The 14233-nt window shown below is 55.6% G+C and overlaps 6 protein-coding genes across 6 annotated transcripts; 3 read left to right on the top strand and 3 right to left on the bottom strand.

Moving 5' to 3' along the window:
• Positions 1 to 35: 35 nt before the first annotated feature.
• On the top strand, positions 36 to 5059 carry L969DRAFT_94877 (uncharacterized protein; the record flags this gene model as incomplete). Its single annotated transcript, XM_014711802.1, has 5 exons — positions 36 to 605; positions 662 to 2959; positions 3013 to 3080; positions 3126 to 4674; positions 4727 to 5059. 5 exons carry the CDS (start codon positions 36 to 38, stop codon positions 5057 to 5059), a joined length of 4818 nt encoding a protein of 1605 aa, XP_014567288.1.
• Positions 5060 to 5122: 63 nt separating this feature from the next.
• Positions 5123 to 7746, bottom strand: L969DRAFT_17759 (uncharacterized protein; the record flags this gene model as incomplete). The annotated part of the gene is made up of 3 exons (XM_014711678.1): positions 5123 to 6331; positions 6381 to 7261; positions 7308 to 7746. 3 exons carry the CDS (start codon positions 7744 to 7746, stop codon positions 5123 to 5125), a joined length of 2529 nt encoding a protein of 842 aa, XP_014567164.1.
• A 915-nt stretch (positions 7747 to 8661) lies between these two features.
• Positions 8662 to 10308, bottom strand: L969DRAFT_94879 (uncharacterized protein; the record flags this gene model as incomplete). Its single annotated transcript, XM_014711803.1, has 3 exons — positions 8662 to 10004; positions 10062 to 10121; positions 10170 to 10308. The coding sequence occupies 3 exons, from the start codon at positions 10306 to 10308 to the stop codon at positions 8662 to 8664; spliced, it is 1542 nt and encodes a 513-aa protein (XP_014567289.1).
• Positions 10309 to 10518: 210 nt separating this feature from the next.
• L969DRAFT_94880 (uncharacterized protein) lies at positions 10519 to 11172 on the top strand (the record flags this gene model as incomplete). Its single annotated transcript, XM_014711804.1, has 3 exons — positions 10519 to 10597; positions 10726 to 10805; positions 10867 to 11172. The coding sequence occupies 3 exons, from the start codon at positions 10519 to 10521 to the stop codon at positions 11170 to 11172; spliced, it is 465 nt and encodes a 154-aa protein (XP_014567290.1).
• L969DRAFT_24271 (uncharacterized protein) lies at positions 11124 to 11973 on the bottom strand. The gene is made up of 5 exons (XM_014711718.1): positions 11780 to 11973; positions 11664 to 11721; positions 11522 to 11604; positions 11383 to 11462; positions 11124 to 11327 (listed from the first exon to the last, which is right to left on the bottom strand). Exons 1-5 carry the CDS (start codon positions 11819 to 11821, stop codon positions 11270 to 11272), a joined length of 321 nt encoding a protein of 106 aa, XP_014567204.1. The 5' UTR covers positions 11822 to 11973; the 3' UTR covers positions 11124 to 11269.
• A 156-nt stretch (positions 11974 to 12129) lies between these two features.
• On the top strand, positions 12130 to 14134 carry L969DRAFT_17763 (uncharacterized protein; the record flags this gene model as incomplete). Its single annotated transcript, XM_014711679.1, has 4 exons — positions 12130 to 12402; positions 12455 to 12538; positions 12589 to 13821; positions 13877 to 14134. The coding sequence occupies 4 exons, from the start codon at positions 12130 to 12132 to the stop codon at positions 14132 to 14134; spliced, it is 1848 nt and encodes a 615-aa protein (XP_014567165.1).
• Positions 14135 to 14233: the final 99 nt, after the last annotated feature.

A 14233-nucleotide genomic window follows, 5' to 3' on the forward strand; every position in this document is an offset into this window, starting at 1 on the left:
GCTCGAGCAGGCCATTGGCGTCTGCGTATGGACCCATGGAGCGAGTCACCGTCTTGCACCAGCGGATAACGCTCGATGTGGACTTGCTGAACGCCAGGGCAGCATGCCAGACCGAGCTGACGGTCATCCCGAGTAGTGCTGACCTGGCGACGGTCTACCTCAACTCTCGAGGCTGTCGAATCCAGCACATCAGCTTGTCGAGGCCACAGGCCGGTCCGGACGAGGATGCCGCGACGACAAAGCTGGACAGGGCAGAGTTTGAGCTCTCTGACCCGTTCGAGAACAAGGCAGACAATCCTACGTTCCAGCCGACTGATCCCAACAACTTCAGGACGGCCTATCCCGAGCTCAAGAGGAAGCTCTACTCGGCCACGCACACAGCTCAGCAAGGCGAGCTAGCCATCGCAATCCCGCCAGACTTTGTCAGACCGGTACAAGCGAGAGATCCCTCAGTCTTCAACGGCTCAGACTCGCGCTCGAGGGGAGTCAGCCCTGCCGTGCTCGCAGCCTCTGCTGGCTTTGAGGAGATCACTATCTCCATCAGCTATACCATCAGCTCGCCCAGGGATGGCTTGCACTTTGTCAGACCCGACTCGACTGGCTCTGTCCGTGTGAACGAAGAACCATCCCGCGCGTGAGCTGACGATGTGATGCCTCACAGAATGTTCCTCATGTCTACACGACCTCCTCATCGCCCGAATCAGCTCGCTACTGGGTCCCCTGTGTCGATACCTTGTGGGATAGATCGACTTTCGAGCTCGAAATTGTCCTGCCGCGCTCACTCGGCCTGTCAGACGACGATGGCTTCACCGACGTGGCCGGTCGAAGACGTCTGGCGAGCACAGCAAAGAGGATAGAAAACATGGCAATAGGCTCAGGAGATCTCGTCGAATCCGTCGCACATCCGGCTCAATCGAGCAAGAAGATCTGCCTCTTTCGTCAACTCAACCCCGTCTCGATCCACCAGATGGGCTTTGCCGCCGGGCCTTTCGAGAGTCTGGCGCTCACAGCTGCTCTCGCAGGCCTCGCGCCCGCCGGGTCCGGTGACGACGACGAACGCGGTCCTCAGCTACGCGCATTTGCGCTCGTCGGTGCACACGATCAGCTGCCCGCGACGACGGGCTTCCTGCAAAAGGCAATGCGTTTCTATGAGAAAGAGTATGGCTCCTACCCTTTCAACACGTTCAATCTCGTCTTTGTGGATGATTCGACCTTTAGCGTCTTCAATACAGCCACGCTCGCCATCCTCTCGTCTGACCACTTGCATGCAGACAACATGATCGAGCCCGCATACGATACTCGGCAAGCCCTATCGCATTCATTGGCCTACCAGTGGTTTGGCATCAACATCATCCCGAAGGCCTGGTCAGATGTCTGGCTTACTGCTGGCCTAGCGCTCTACATGGTGTCGCAACTGACCAAGCACCTTTTGGGCAATAACGAGTATCGCTTCAGGCTGAAGAAGGACATTCAGCGTTGCTGCCGACGAGATATACGCATGCCCCCGCTCTGTCAACCCAATGTGCCTCATCCGCCTGACAATGAGAGCGCGGCCTTCTACGCACTCAAGGCGCCCCTCGTTTTGACCATCCTCGACCGTCATCTCAGACGCTCGGGCAATTCCTTAGGTCTCTCTCGTGTCATACCCAAGTTACTCATCTCCGTCATGGCCGGTGAGCTCAAAGACAACACGATCGGCACGCCGGGGTTCTTGCGCATGTGCCGCAAGCTCGCCAATGCTGGCGTGGACTTGCGCCCGTGGGCAAATCAGTGGATATACGGATCCGGATGTCCACACTTTAACGTCGTCATCAACTTCAACAGGAAAAAGATGATCATCGAAGTTGACATCACCCAGCACCTGCCAGCTGCCAATGATGCGGCCACTCAACCCTGGTCAGCTACAGCGCATACCAATCCAGTACAAAGCTTCGATGGCGCTCTGACAATTCGTATACACGAATTTGACGGTACGCCGTATGACCATGTGCTCGGTGTCAAAGCAGGCTACAAGCGGCACGAGGTGGCATACAATACGCGCTTCAAGCGCATTCGATCTGGCATCAGATCTTTCATACCACGGCAACATGATGCCAATGACGATCCTGGTATGGGCATAAAAGCTTCCGAGTCTCGCTTCCACCTGCAACTGTGGGAAGATGCAGCTCAGCGCACTCGGTGGAAAGTTGCAGACTATACCGAAGAAGAAGTGGAAGCGATTGCCAATACCCCCTACGAATGGATTCGTATCGACGCAGATATGGACTGGATCTGCTCGGTCGCATATGTCCAGCCAGAGTATGCCTGGATTGCTCAGCTCGAGCGCGACAAAGATGTGATCGCTCAGCTCGATGCAGTCCACGGTCTGCTTGCGAGGCCGAGTCTTATGGCAGCTAGCTCTCTCGCCAAGACGCTGCTTGTCGAGACTTACTTCTTTCGAATACGTATCGAAGCAATCTACGCTATGCTTGGCTGCGCCACAGACGCTTTGCAGCAAAGAGGCCTGTTCTATCTGTTGCGACTATTCTACCAATTCTTCGACACCGGCAAGACGCCTTTCCCTGCAGATCACAACGAGTATGTCTGCGTGCCGTCGCCCAACGATTTCAGCAATGTGCCCGACTATCTCATCAAGAAAGCTTTCATCTCTGCTGTATCGCTCGTCAGAGACGCGAGTGGCCTGTCGCCGCATGTTGCCAAGATCATGCTGATCGATCTGCTCGCATACAATGACAATTCTCGCAATGCTTTCGATGACAGCTTCATGATCTCAGAGGTCATCTCAGACCTCGCGGTCGCTTTACTTGCCGACAAGACGGATACGTCTGATGCCAACTTCGTACCCACCCCTGCCGATACAGCACTTGTCCAACGAGCGTCGGACGAAGTGGAGCGATATCAGAGTCTCGACAGACTCGTGCCATCGTATCAGAATCTTGTGACCGTTGCTGCACTCAACGTGAGCACCATCATGCATGCCAGAGGCTGCACTGACCATCGCAAATGCTGCAGTTCAAGTTTAGACTGATGGCCGCTTGCTGTGTGCCTTTGAACTTGCAGACGTTCGTTGCCGCCTCAAGGTGTGTCAAACCACTGAATAAGTCATGGACTGACACGCATCACAGAGAGGGCAACCATCTTGCTGTGCGCATTGCCGCGCTCGACTGTCTCATCTTCTTCAGAGCGCTGCAAGATCTCACGCTCGCCAGCTACGTCTTCTCGATACTCGTTGGGGACGCATCGTTTGCGGTGCGCCGTTACGTGGCGCAAAGTCTTTTACAGTGCATGCCGACTCTGGCGCTCCTCGACGATTTGAGCGATAGCAGTAATAGAGACACTGGTACGCCGGACAAGATGCACCGAGCCGTCAGGAAAGAGATCGGCCGGACCACCTTCGTCCGAGAGAGCATTCTCACTGTCTTGCTGCGACCCGATCTGGATCTACAGATACGATGGATTCTGCTGAAGCTCTGCGAGGTCATTGCAAAGCCAGCGGAGGAAGCCCTGCCGCGAATCAAGTTCAAAATGCCCGGGACAGCAGCCTCGACCGCAAATGCGATGGTCAGACCAAGGCTACGCATGTCTGGCGATGGAGCTGCTCTGGGTGGTCAGCCTTTGAGATTCGTTCTCAACACCCCGTCTGTCGAGGTGGCCACTGTCCAGCGACACCGAGCTGCGCCCAAACTGAGGGGCCAGAAGTCTGGCATGTCCTTTGATGATCTCAAGGCATGCCAGAACTGTCTCAAAAAGATTCTTGTCCACCGATCAGCAGATCTTTTCCGCAATCCCGTTGATCCTGTCAAGGACGTGGCACCAAGATACTTCGAGATCGTTAAGGACCCAATGGACCTATCGACGATGAGTTACAAGCTTGAACAAGGCTACTACGCGAGCAAGAACGAGTTCAAAGCCGACTTTGAGCTCATGATTCACAATTGTCATCTTTACAATTCTGCCGACAGTAGGCCGGTACAGTTGGCAAATTCACTCAAGGCTGCCTTCGACAAACAATGGGAACGTATCCTTGCAACTTTGGCGGCCTTGCAGAAAGCTCAGCCAGCGCCTCGGGCAGACATTCGACTGTCAGCACCCTCAGCCCAAGCGAACGGAGGCGGACTGACTCTCAAAATCAAGTCGCAGCCATCTATCACGCCTGAGCCTGGTCGGTTGGTGATCACCAAGCCTTCCCTCAAAGTGACGGCTACTGCGCCTCATCGCAACGGTGCCACGACTGCTCGTATCGTGGACCATCGCATACCTTCACCTCGTGTCGAGTATAGTATGGCGAGAGCCAAAGCTGTCATGCGCAGTCTGATCGAAAACGAAAAGTCAGTTTTCTTCCGGCGGCCCGTCGATCCTATCTTGGACGGCTGCCCGACATACTATGACGAGATCAAAGATCCGATGGATCTCGGCACGATGATGATTAAAGTGCGCGAAGGCCGCTATCGAGATACGCATGAGATCACGCGCGACTTTACACTCATTGGCAAGAATTGCCGTATCTTCAATCCGCCAGGAACACTACCGATCCAGCACGCCGAAGAACTCGAGCGCGCATGGCCACTCGAGTGGTTGGACGTCGATCGGATCATGCCGGGAGAGAAGCGATCCTTGCAATCCATGCTCAAGGCCGTCAGTGCACTCGACACTGCCAGTCTCTTTCGAGAAGCTGTGAGTATCTGCCTATGGTAACAGTCGAGCATTAGCGCTGATGCGTGTGCAGGTCGATCCGGTGGCTCTTGGCATCCCTACCTATTTTGAGATCATCCCGCGCGAGGATGCACGCGATCTGTCCCTCATCAGACGAAAACTCGAAGCGGATCTTTATCGCTCCGTCGGAGATCTGGATGCAGATGTCCGCCTGATGATCTTCAACTGTCTCAAGTTCAATGCGCCAGTACCGCCTGTGGTTGCGATGGCAAAAGACTTTGAGCGTGACTACGGCAAGCAGATAGTGGCCACCAAGGTCAGCTTGGGCATCGCAGCTGGCAAGGCCGGCAAGCGTGCAAGCAATGCCACAGTCAAAGGTCCGGCAAAGAAGGCAAAGTTCGTCTGATGTGTCTCAATGCAAGCAGTCGAGATGCTGTCGCGCACAAACAGTGATTACAATGACTACAGACTATCTACTATCTGCGCTAGGTGACGTCGATCCGCCGAAGTAGGACGCCACGACGTTCCTGCCTGTCTGCCATAGACCTGTACCCTCATCTTGGCCATCATAGCCATCTTCCTCGCCAGGTTGCAGATCTTTGTCCGTTGCAAACGACGTGCTTTTGTAGACCGAAGTATGCTGCGAGCCGCCGCTCTGCTCATAAGCGCTGATGATCGCACGCAAGTCTGGGTGAGAGGCATTGCGCGCATGAGCCATGTGCGCGAGATTGTCATCTCGCAGGAAGACACCCGGAGATTGAGCGGTGATCGAGCGAGATCGACTCAAGCGGCTCGAACTGGGTGACGTTGTCAACGGTGCCATAGCCGGATGGCCCGCTGGTGTGCCCGGCTGTGACTTTGACATGAGGAGAGATGAAGCCGGCATGCGGCCGGATAAGCTCGGCCGGCCTGACCGCGAGAGAGACTCGCTCGTAGATGAGCTGCCGCTAGTCTCGGTCGAGGGACCGCTGGGTCTGCCGCGAGGTACGGCAGCACCAGATGGCGTGCGAGATAGATCCTGCTGTGCCGTGAGCGATGCGACCGCGCCTTGGAGGCCTGTGCTGCCCCTCGAGTCGTCGTAGCCCTCAGAGACTGACGAGGATTGGTTAGAAGACTGGCCCTCGCGAGGCGTCGGATACGAGAGCTCAAGCTTGTCATCGCCACTGCTCTCAGAGTCACTGGTCCGCTCGCCTGCAGGCAGCTTGATCGTATTGTTAGCGGGGCTTGTGGGCAGTGATCTAGCCGCGAGCCGCGCATTGTGTGTGACGTTGCGAGCATCTGACATGAGCTCGGCGTCCATTGTAGACCTATCGACATTGGATGGAGGTCGACGCGCAGACAGGGTATGCCTGATGAAGCGTCGACAGGATTGTAGTGCAGCTCGTGACGCTTCGAGGAAGAGGAATGCCTGATGCACGTGCGGACAATCCTCGTAAAGCTCATGCTGGACCTGCACGCCGGCCATGCTTGCTTTATGTGCCAATAATGTGCCTTCGTCGCGAAGTACTTCAGCGTCGCCTCCTTGGATTAGCAAAGGTGGTAGTCCAGTGAAGTCGCCGAATAGAGGCGACACATAAGGATGTGTGACATATTTGTTCATTCGATCCGGGTCGCCAAGCAGACATTTGACCGGATTGAGATGCCCGTCTGGCTTGAATCTTGGTAGATAATCAAATGGCTGCGGTAGTATATCAGCGGAAGCCTGTGACATAGCAGCGAAGACGTACAGCATTGGTGTCCCAGCTTGCACAGCTCAGCGTGAGATCCACCCAGGGGCTCATGAGGATTGCGCCTGACGGGAGAGGGTAGCCCTCGTCGCGGAGGTACAAGAGCAAGGCGGCAGTCAGGCCGCCGCCTGCTGAGTCGCCTGCGAGTACGATATTTTCGGGGGGTATCTTGAGATCATAGATCAATCTGAAGTAGCCAGCAACGGCGTCGTGTAGCTGTCCGGGGAACTTGCACTCTGGTGCGAGTCGGTAGTCTAGCGCGAAGATGCGCGATTCGGTATATTTACTGAGAGCGATTGTCAAGAAACGATGCGTGGCCGGGCTCATGACAAAGTAAGCGCCGCCGTGAAGATAGAATATAACTTTATCCTTTCCGATGTGACTGTTCTTCTCCGCGTTGGCAGTCGGTGAGCGTGAAGGCGAGCCGTTGGTCTGAGTTCGCGAGGCATTGGTTGCGGTAGATGAGAAAGAGGCTGATCTGCCATTGTTCATCGGTGCGCTACTCTTGCTGGCTGACCGTCCTCCACGCTTTGGAGGATCGCCATGGTACTCGGCTTGCATACGCATCCACAGTCGCTTGTTGATGACCCATTCGCCGTTGAGTTCTCTCGTGCCAGTTTCGGCCGCGTCAGACTCTGCCAGGAAGCCCTTGAGCCCTCTCCGCTTTACCTTGAAGCTGACAGGCGTGACAATGCCATCTTTTGGTGTCGGCAATATCTGGCCGAGATCGAGCATCTGCCGGAGCAGTCTGATATTTGACAGATGGGAGTAGTCTGCCGCTTCTCGAAGGATAGTGGTGAAGATGGTCATCTCTATTCCCCATGACTTCTTGGGCGGACCGAAGATATGATGTGACGCAAAGGCTGTGGCGATTGAAGAGGCTGACGCGGCAAGTCAGTCAATACCTTACGAGAGCTGTGAGCGTACCTTGATGAGCAAGAAAGGGCAGATATTTCCAGGATTCTAATATGCCGAGTGGTTTCTCTGGTTGTTGTGGAACATCTTTCAGCACTCTACTGCCTTCGGGCACCTCCGTCTTGTTCGTAAAGGGTTCCAGCAGGTTATTGAGCGTTGCAGGGGAAGTCGGAGCTGCTGCGCCCGCTTTGAGGCGTTCCTGCGCAGGTGTGACGGCATTGTCGCCTGCTTGTAAGGGCGAGGCAGATGTCCTGATGTCGGCGGATGGCCCGTTGGCTTTTCGCGATTCCACGGTTGCCTGCTCCTCGTCCTCGGCCGGCGAAACATTGACGACGGGTTTGCCGCTGGCTGATGGAGATGAACGACCATTGCTCGCCTCGCGCTGCTTGCCGCTAGCAGCATCGATCGTGGAGACTTGCTTCGTTGTCAACATGGATTCTTTGACGGCCATGCTGATCTAGCCAGACAGATGACGCGCAATGCTGAGTAGATGGGCGTTGTCGATTTGCCCCTGACGAGATCGTGCTCGCAATGAGAGCGACCGAGCAGCCGACTATGCGGGGGACCGTGCTCTCGGCTGAAAAGCAGTGTTGGCGCGATTGAATAGGCCGGGGTTTTGGGTTTGCAAGTCAAATGACCTATCAACGCGCGTCGCCTGTGCTCTCCGCACGTCTCTTGAAGCGTCTACCGTCTAAGATACACTGTGTACGATGCAGAGTGTGCCAGCTTGTGGCCGCTCGAAACCCTGCTGAGTCACCGCACGTCGCCAAGTGACAGAGAAAGGTCACGCGGCGGGTGCAGATGATCGGACGACACGGCGTAGATCTCCGCAGCTGGACGGAGACAACTGTCCGGTTGGCTCTAGCCTTCCTTGGGTGGTTATCGCCTGCTGACGGAGAGCGAATGACCTCTAATTCGTCTCTCTGATAGACGAAAGATGAGAAGTGCTCGGCGATGTCAACCCTTTGCACTCGGACCGCCACTGCTGTTCGAGACCAGCTGGAAAGCTTGTCGGACCTGCTGAAAGGCGCAACGATCTGCACGCTGATCTTCCCAAGCTCGTGGAGTAAAAGGAAGCGGTATTCTTGGATGCCCGCACTGTTTGTTAATCGTCATTCGCGAAATTCGGCTTCGAGCCCTTTTCAGCCCGATCGAGCGATGACGCCGGGAATTTGAAGGTTCACGATGACACGTATGAGCCACAAGCCGAACATTGCAGAGTAAGTATGGACAACAACAACAACAGCAACAGTAGCACTTCATGAGTGGTAGTATGATGGATACGTGGCAGCATGCTCGAGATTCGTGCTCGTCAAAGTCGACGGCTTCAGCGGGCTGTCGATGCGATGCATGCATGCGATGATGGTCAGTAGGCTTCATGCGAGTGAGGCGCCGCATCTTGCCTGGTAGCGTCGCCTACGCTGGCAGCGCCGTTGAGCGCATAGCCCCCATCGGGCTTGTCATCAATCGATGGATCCAGCTTGACCTTCTTAGCCGGCCTGACCTTCAGATTCTTGCGTGGGGTATACTTGCGCCTGGGCTGGGCATCGTCTGGCAAGAACGGAAGCGTCTCGTGATTGTGGACCGAATTGAAGACGGTGAGATTCCACTGGCTGCCGTCAAATCTACCTCTGATTTCAACAGGACATTCTGACTTGCGGGTCTTTGTCTGACGTTGGCGCTCGAGGGTATTGAGCAGATGGGTATTGCGATATTTGCCGTGACGAGAGCATGCAAGGAAGAGATACTTGTCGGCTTTGGAGCTACGGGTCACGAGCGTATAGCCATGTTGACGAGCAAATCTTCCGCACGCTTCGATAGCTTCATTCATCGTCAGGAATGTACCAGACAGCGTGGGCAAATCGTTACGAATGACGCCGTCGCTAGTGGCCGACTCTCCTTGGTGTTCAGTAGCCGAACACTGCGGCCCTCTGATGAGCGCATTCTGACGTTGCCAGCGTTCCTCAGCGGGTGTAAGCAGTGGCAGACTGCGCAGGTACTGTGCAGGAGACTGCAAATCGTAAGATAGGCTTGCCACTTCTTCTGGGGGCGGCGCCGAAGGTGAGCAGTCCTGATTATCGCAGATGTCGAGTCGTGCAGGCACCAGCGCTGCGAGCGGAACGGAACGCGAGCGACGCGTGCCGTCATACATGAGCGATTTGCTGGGGAATATTGTCGGGATGGGTGATGGCTCGCGGAGGTTCAGAGGCTGTGGCTCGCACACAACGAGAGCATGACTATCGGATGGGATCTCGTCTCCGTCGTAATCTGGCTGCTCGCCTAAGTCTGCGGAGTCTCTGAAATTCGCTCTTCTCTCGCTCGAGTCGGACAGATTGGCAGTCTGAGGATGCATGAGTCTGATCTGATCTTCGACCATCTTGGGATCAAAGCCGGTCATGGGAGCACAGATCGAAGCACGGGCAGCTGCCTCTAGCCGTTCTCGTTCCTCTTGCTCAACTGCCATCTGTGTTCGCGTGAAGATGTCTGCCGCTTGCACCTCGTCTAGTCGGGCTTCTTCGCTCGATCGTGTAGTGGCATACAAGAACGCTGAGCCGTCGTCAAGAGGATCGAGCGAAGCTACTTGGGCCTGGTAATGATCGTGTTGCTCGCGTGTAGGCACGTCTTGCGAAATCTCGACGGTGAGTACCAGCTTGGCTCGATACTTTTTCCGTCGTTGGAAGCGAGTCTTGAGCAGCAAATAGTCGTCCTCTGTTCAGGGCAATCCAGACTGAGCATGTCTAAGGATGCGCAGAATTAGAAACTGACCGTCTTGAACTGTCTGAAGCTGACGTGAGACCGGATAGTGAACCAAGATCGAACGATCCCCTGCCGAAACACGATCAGCGCAAGATTCCAAGCCAGGGAGGGACTTACTGGGCACAAAGACGGCAGACTTGACTCTGTCCAGCCAATCCTCGAACGATAGCCTGTACCGAGTCGAGAGGTCTGCCTTGATGGTCCCATCTAGCCCATTGTCCCTTTCGAGACAGATGTGCATCGACAGTTTCTCCATTCTGCCTGTCAGCCATCACATCCATCAGCCGCTTTTCAATGTCAATGTCAATGTCAATCTCGGCTAACCTTGCTTGCGGACAAAGCTGTCGTCGATGAAGCGAAGATCCGAATTTTACAGCTTTCAAGCAAATCTCGGTGAAAACGGACCGCGATCCCGCTCGAGGCCACCCTCGCAAAAGTCGAGTGTCAACCCAAGTCACTGCCCGTCATGGTCCAGAGAGTGACACTGCCGACCCGCAAGTCGTACAACACCCGTTCCAACCGACGGAGGATCGTCAAGACGCCAGGTACGCTGGAGCGATCGAGTGGAGGCCAGGAGGACATGCGCTGAGGGTCTTGCTTCTCTTCGCTTGCTGTCCGCCTCGTTCTGTTGATCTCGTATGATGACGATGTGATGACACACGATGGATACTAGGCGGCAAGCTCAGATATCTCGCTGTCAAGAAGAAGGCAAGCTCGCCCAAATGCGGTGATTGCGGTACCAAGCTGTCAGGCGTGAGTCGGCCCCCAGTCAGGATGACAACGAGCTTGATTCACTGAGACGTGACCCGTACAGATCCCAGCGCTGCGTCCACATGGCTACGCGCGAGTGAGCAAGCGAATCAAAACTGTCCAGCGTGCCTATGGCGGCTCGAGATGCGCAGGATGCGTTCGCGACAGGTTTGTGTCGATGCTTTGCCGTTGGCATACTGCCACTGACTCCAGCATCGCCAAACAGGATCGTTCGCGCCTTCCTGGTAGAGGAGCAAAAGATTGTCAAAAAGGTCATCAAGGCGGCCGCTGCTGGCAAGTAGACGTTTGCCCGTCTTTTGTGCGATTAGCTTTGTCTCCGCATGCATCTCATGTGACTTCGAGATGCTAGTCTATGCTCTGCGCAGTGGAAGTCTGGCTTGGCACATCCATGCGAGATCAAGGTGCAATTGAAGCGATACTGTACAGAGGAGCAAGCAACTCTATTTTTATGCGCTTGCTGCAACCTTCTCGATCGCTTGTCTGAGCTTGGTCGCATCTGCGCCACTGTGATTGCCCTCTCATCAGCCTCTGGCAGGCTGTAGCCAAGGGCCTGACTCACACTACTTGGTCGACCTTTGCGCCATCCTTGTAGACGATGAAAGTGGGCATCGCTCGGATATTGTTCTCTTGTGCGATCTCCTGTACGCCAACAGGCTGCCATCAGCTCCTGTGAGCGACCGAATGCCGGCACGACGCACAGGCTCTTCGTCCACGTCGACCTTGAGGAACTGAACGCCGGGAAATTCGCTCGACATGGCTTCAAACTTGGGCGAAATGACCTCTGTTGACATTCGTCCACACCATCAGCGCACTTCCATCGGCCCCGTCATGGGAACGCACTGCAGGGTCCGCACCATGTCGCCCAAAAGTCAATGATGGTCGGCTTGCTCTGTCCAATCTGTCTCGCCACCTTGTCGTCAGCTCGAGCGCTTTGGATGCAATCGGGCAAGACCTACATGCTTTGTGAAGGCTTCGAGTCCTTTGATTGCAGCCACCATGTTGATAGATGGCAAGAGACTGACGACTGTGGGATGAAGGCGCAATGCAAGCGATCAGCTGAACTTGCTCTGACTGCTCCTTCGTGGACTCGAGCGAGGATTGGCAGCCGATGAAGTGGTGGTGTGACGAGACGAGCGACTCGACCGACCTTATATGACACTGCCCGCTCGACGGATGATTCACCCAAGTAGGTTTCGACTGAGTCAGCAAGGCGAGAAGCTGCTTCAGGCACGTGACCGCCACCGACCGCGTCGCGCGGCTGCAATTTCTGTGTAATTCGCTGGCGAGCCTCACCAGTTTGCACCAGATGCTGCCGCGGCTTGTGCCCTTGGCGGCTCAGAGCACGCTGCTAGGGCTACTGATCAACCAGGCGACGCTACAAGGACCGCTAGATGTGCTGCAACTGCTTGTGCTCGGCGAATTTGCCAAACTGCTCTTGTCCAGTTGTATCGCCATATGGCAAGCCCCCACTACGTCCCAACAGGGAGCGTCTACCTCCGCAAGACTCGCGACGCGCATTGCTCACTTCAGCGCGACGCTACAAGAAGCAAGCCGAGGTCCCAATGCGATAGCAACAAGCGTATGTTAACCAGCTCTTCGGGATGTCTCTTCAGTGCTCACAGGAGAGGCAGCTTCTCTTTCCAGCGCTCGCCTATATTGCTCAAAACATGCTTCTTCTATCTGCTATGCTCTGTATGAACGCCGGCGTCTTCCAGGTGACTCGGTCCGGCTGTCAGCTCCCGCGCGTGCTAACGCGGTCTCGCAGATGGTCTACCAAGCTCGTTGGCTTGTGTCCATGGTAATCGGTACTCTCGTTCTTCGTCGATCAACGTCTTCTCGTCAGTATGCTTCTGTCGGTCTCCTGCTCTTCGGCACTTTCCTCATGTATCTCGACGCGAGCACGACGCTCGACAATGCACGCGCCGGCCCGAGCAGTCCTGCAGCCCACCAACGCGAGATCCTCATCTCCACCTTCAAATACAGTCATCGCAATGATTCTAGCTTCGACGGCAGGATCGAGCCCTACCGAACCTCATCGCCTTATCCGCCCATGGGCTCCTCGCCCGGCGCACGAGCCGAACAAGTCTTACAAGAGCTCGCACGTTCAGCTGAGATGTCGAGCCACCTCTCCAACGGTGTCCTGTGCATTCTTTTCGCTGCCGTCATTGGCGAAGTCACCGCGAGCTACCTCGAGGGCTTCCAACGTTGGCTATCGGCAGGCGTGTCTGGTCTTAATCTCACTTGCTTCGAGTTGCTCGGCAGGCCCTATTCGTCCAAGGACCTCACCTCCCCCTTGCCGCTATCTTCTAGTACGTCCAGCACGAGATCCAATCTGCCTCTGTATACGCCCGTCGGCAATGCCTTGGAAGGCGTCCTCATGCCGCCTGCTTATGTCTCCCCCGACTGCTCAACGGGCGACATGTCTGCCACGCTCAACAATAGCATCGACAGCCTCACAACGAGCAAGTCTGCTCTTGACCTGAGCAAGAGCTTTGCAGACTCGGCCACCTCGCGCCGCAACGGTCTGCCGGCTCGGAAGGACTCGGTCAGCTCGACGTCAGCTTTCGACATATCCTTTGGAGCTCGCGTCAGACGATGCTCAGAGCGAGGCAATACAGAACTGTTCGGATCGAGATCTGCCAGTGGCGCCAATACGCCCATCTCTGCCACGGCACGCTCCTTACCCTTTGCGCTCGATGCTAGCATCGGCAAACTGGATCTGCAAGCCCGCCGTTCGAGCACAACTCCCGCCATCATCAATGTCATGCTGGCCGCCATATCGCTCGCATTCTTGCTCGTCGCGCGTGTCTGTCTATCATCTTCGGAAGACGATGCGAGCCTGTTCAGCTTCCCCGCCCGGCAGAGCAGCTTCCTTGCCTGGGCGATCATTGCGCAAGCATCGCTAGGTCTCATGCATGGAATCGTGCTTGTGGAAGTGCCAGCACAGACGAGGTTGCTCGCTGCACCCATGTCGCTCATCTTCACTGTCATCTCATCCGTCAGTAGCTCCCCTTGTCGTCAGGCTAGAGAGCTGATTCCTCGAATATTGACAGGTCTACACGGTACCAGATACTCGCTTACACACTAGCACTGTCATCGGCATCTTGGCCGTTGCCATAGCCAGCTACATGATCAGCAAGACGAGCTTGGCTTCAACAAAGGAAACCAGCGATTCAAGGAGCGCCTTCGCAAGCCCTGTCTCCGCGTCAGCCAGTCCTGCAGTCGAGCAGGTCGACATGCTCAAGGGCTTGCGCCCTATGATGATGGAGCGTACGCGTAGCCAGCAATCACTTCTGCCTCGCACGCGGTAGATCCGCGCTCTTTTATGTACACACTCGCACCTCGCATCACACCGCGTTAGAGCACGTTGTAGACATCTTTTGCATGCATGGGGATATCAACAGGACTGT

Source organism: Mixia osmundae (genome assembly GCF_000708205.1).
Source record: "Mixia osmundae IAM 14324 unplaced genomic scaffold scaffold_6, whole genome shotgun sequence".
NCBI classification, from domain to species: Eukaryota; Fungi; Basidiomycota; class Mixiomycetes; order Mixiales; family Mixiaceae; genus Mixia; species Mixia osmundae.

What these genes read in the sequence shown, in the direction of transcription:
- L969DRAFT_24271 (XM_014711718.1), bottom strand. Translation starts at nt 11,821, where the DNA reads ATGGTGGCTGCAATCAAAGGACTCGAAGCCTTCACAAAGCAT. An exon ending in TCGAAGCCTTCACAAAGCAT is followed by an intron (nt 11,722 to 11,779) that starts GTAGGTCTTGCC and finishes GTGGCGAGACAG; the next exon opens with ATTGGACAGAGCAAGCCGAC. An exon ending in GACATGGTGCGGACCCTGCA is followed by an intron (nt 11,605 to 11,663) that starts GTGCGTTCCCAT and finishes GAATGTCAACAG; the next exon opens with AGGTCATTTCGCCCAAGTTT.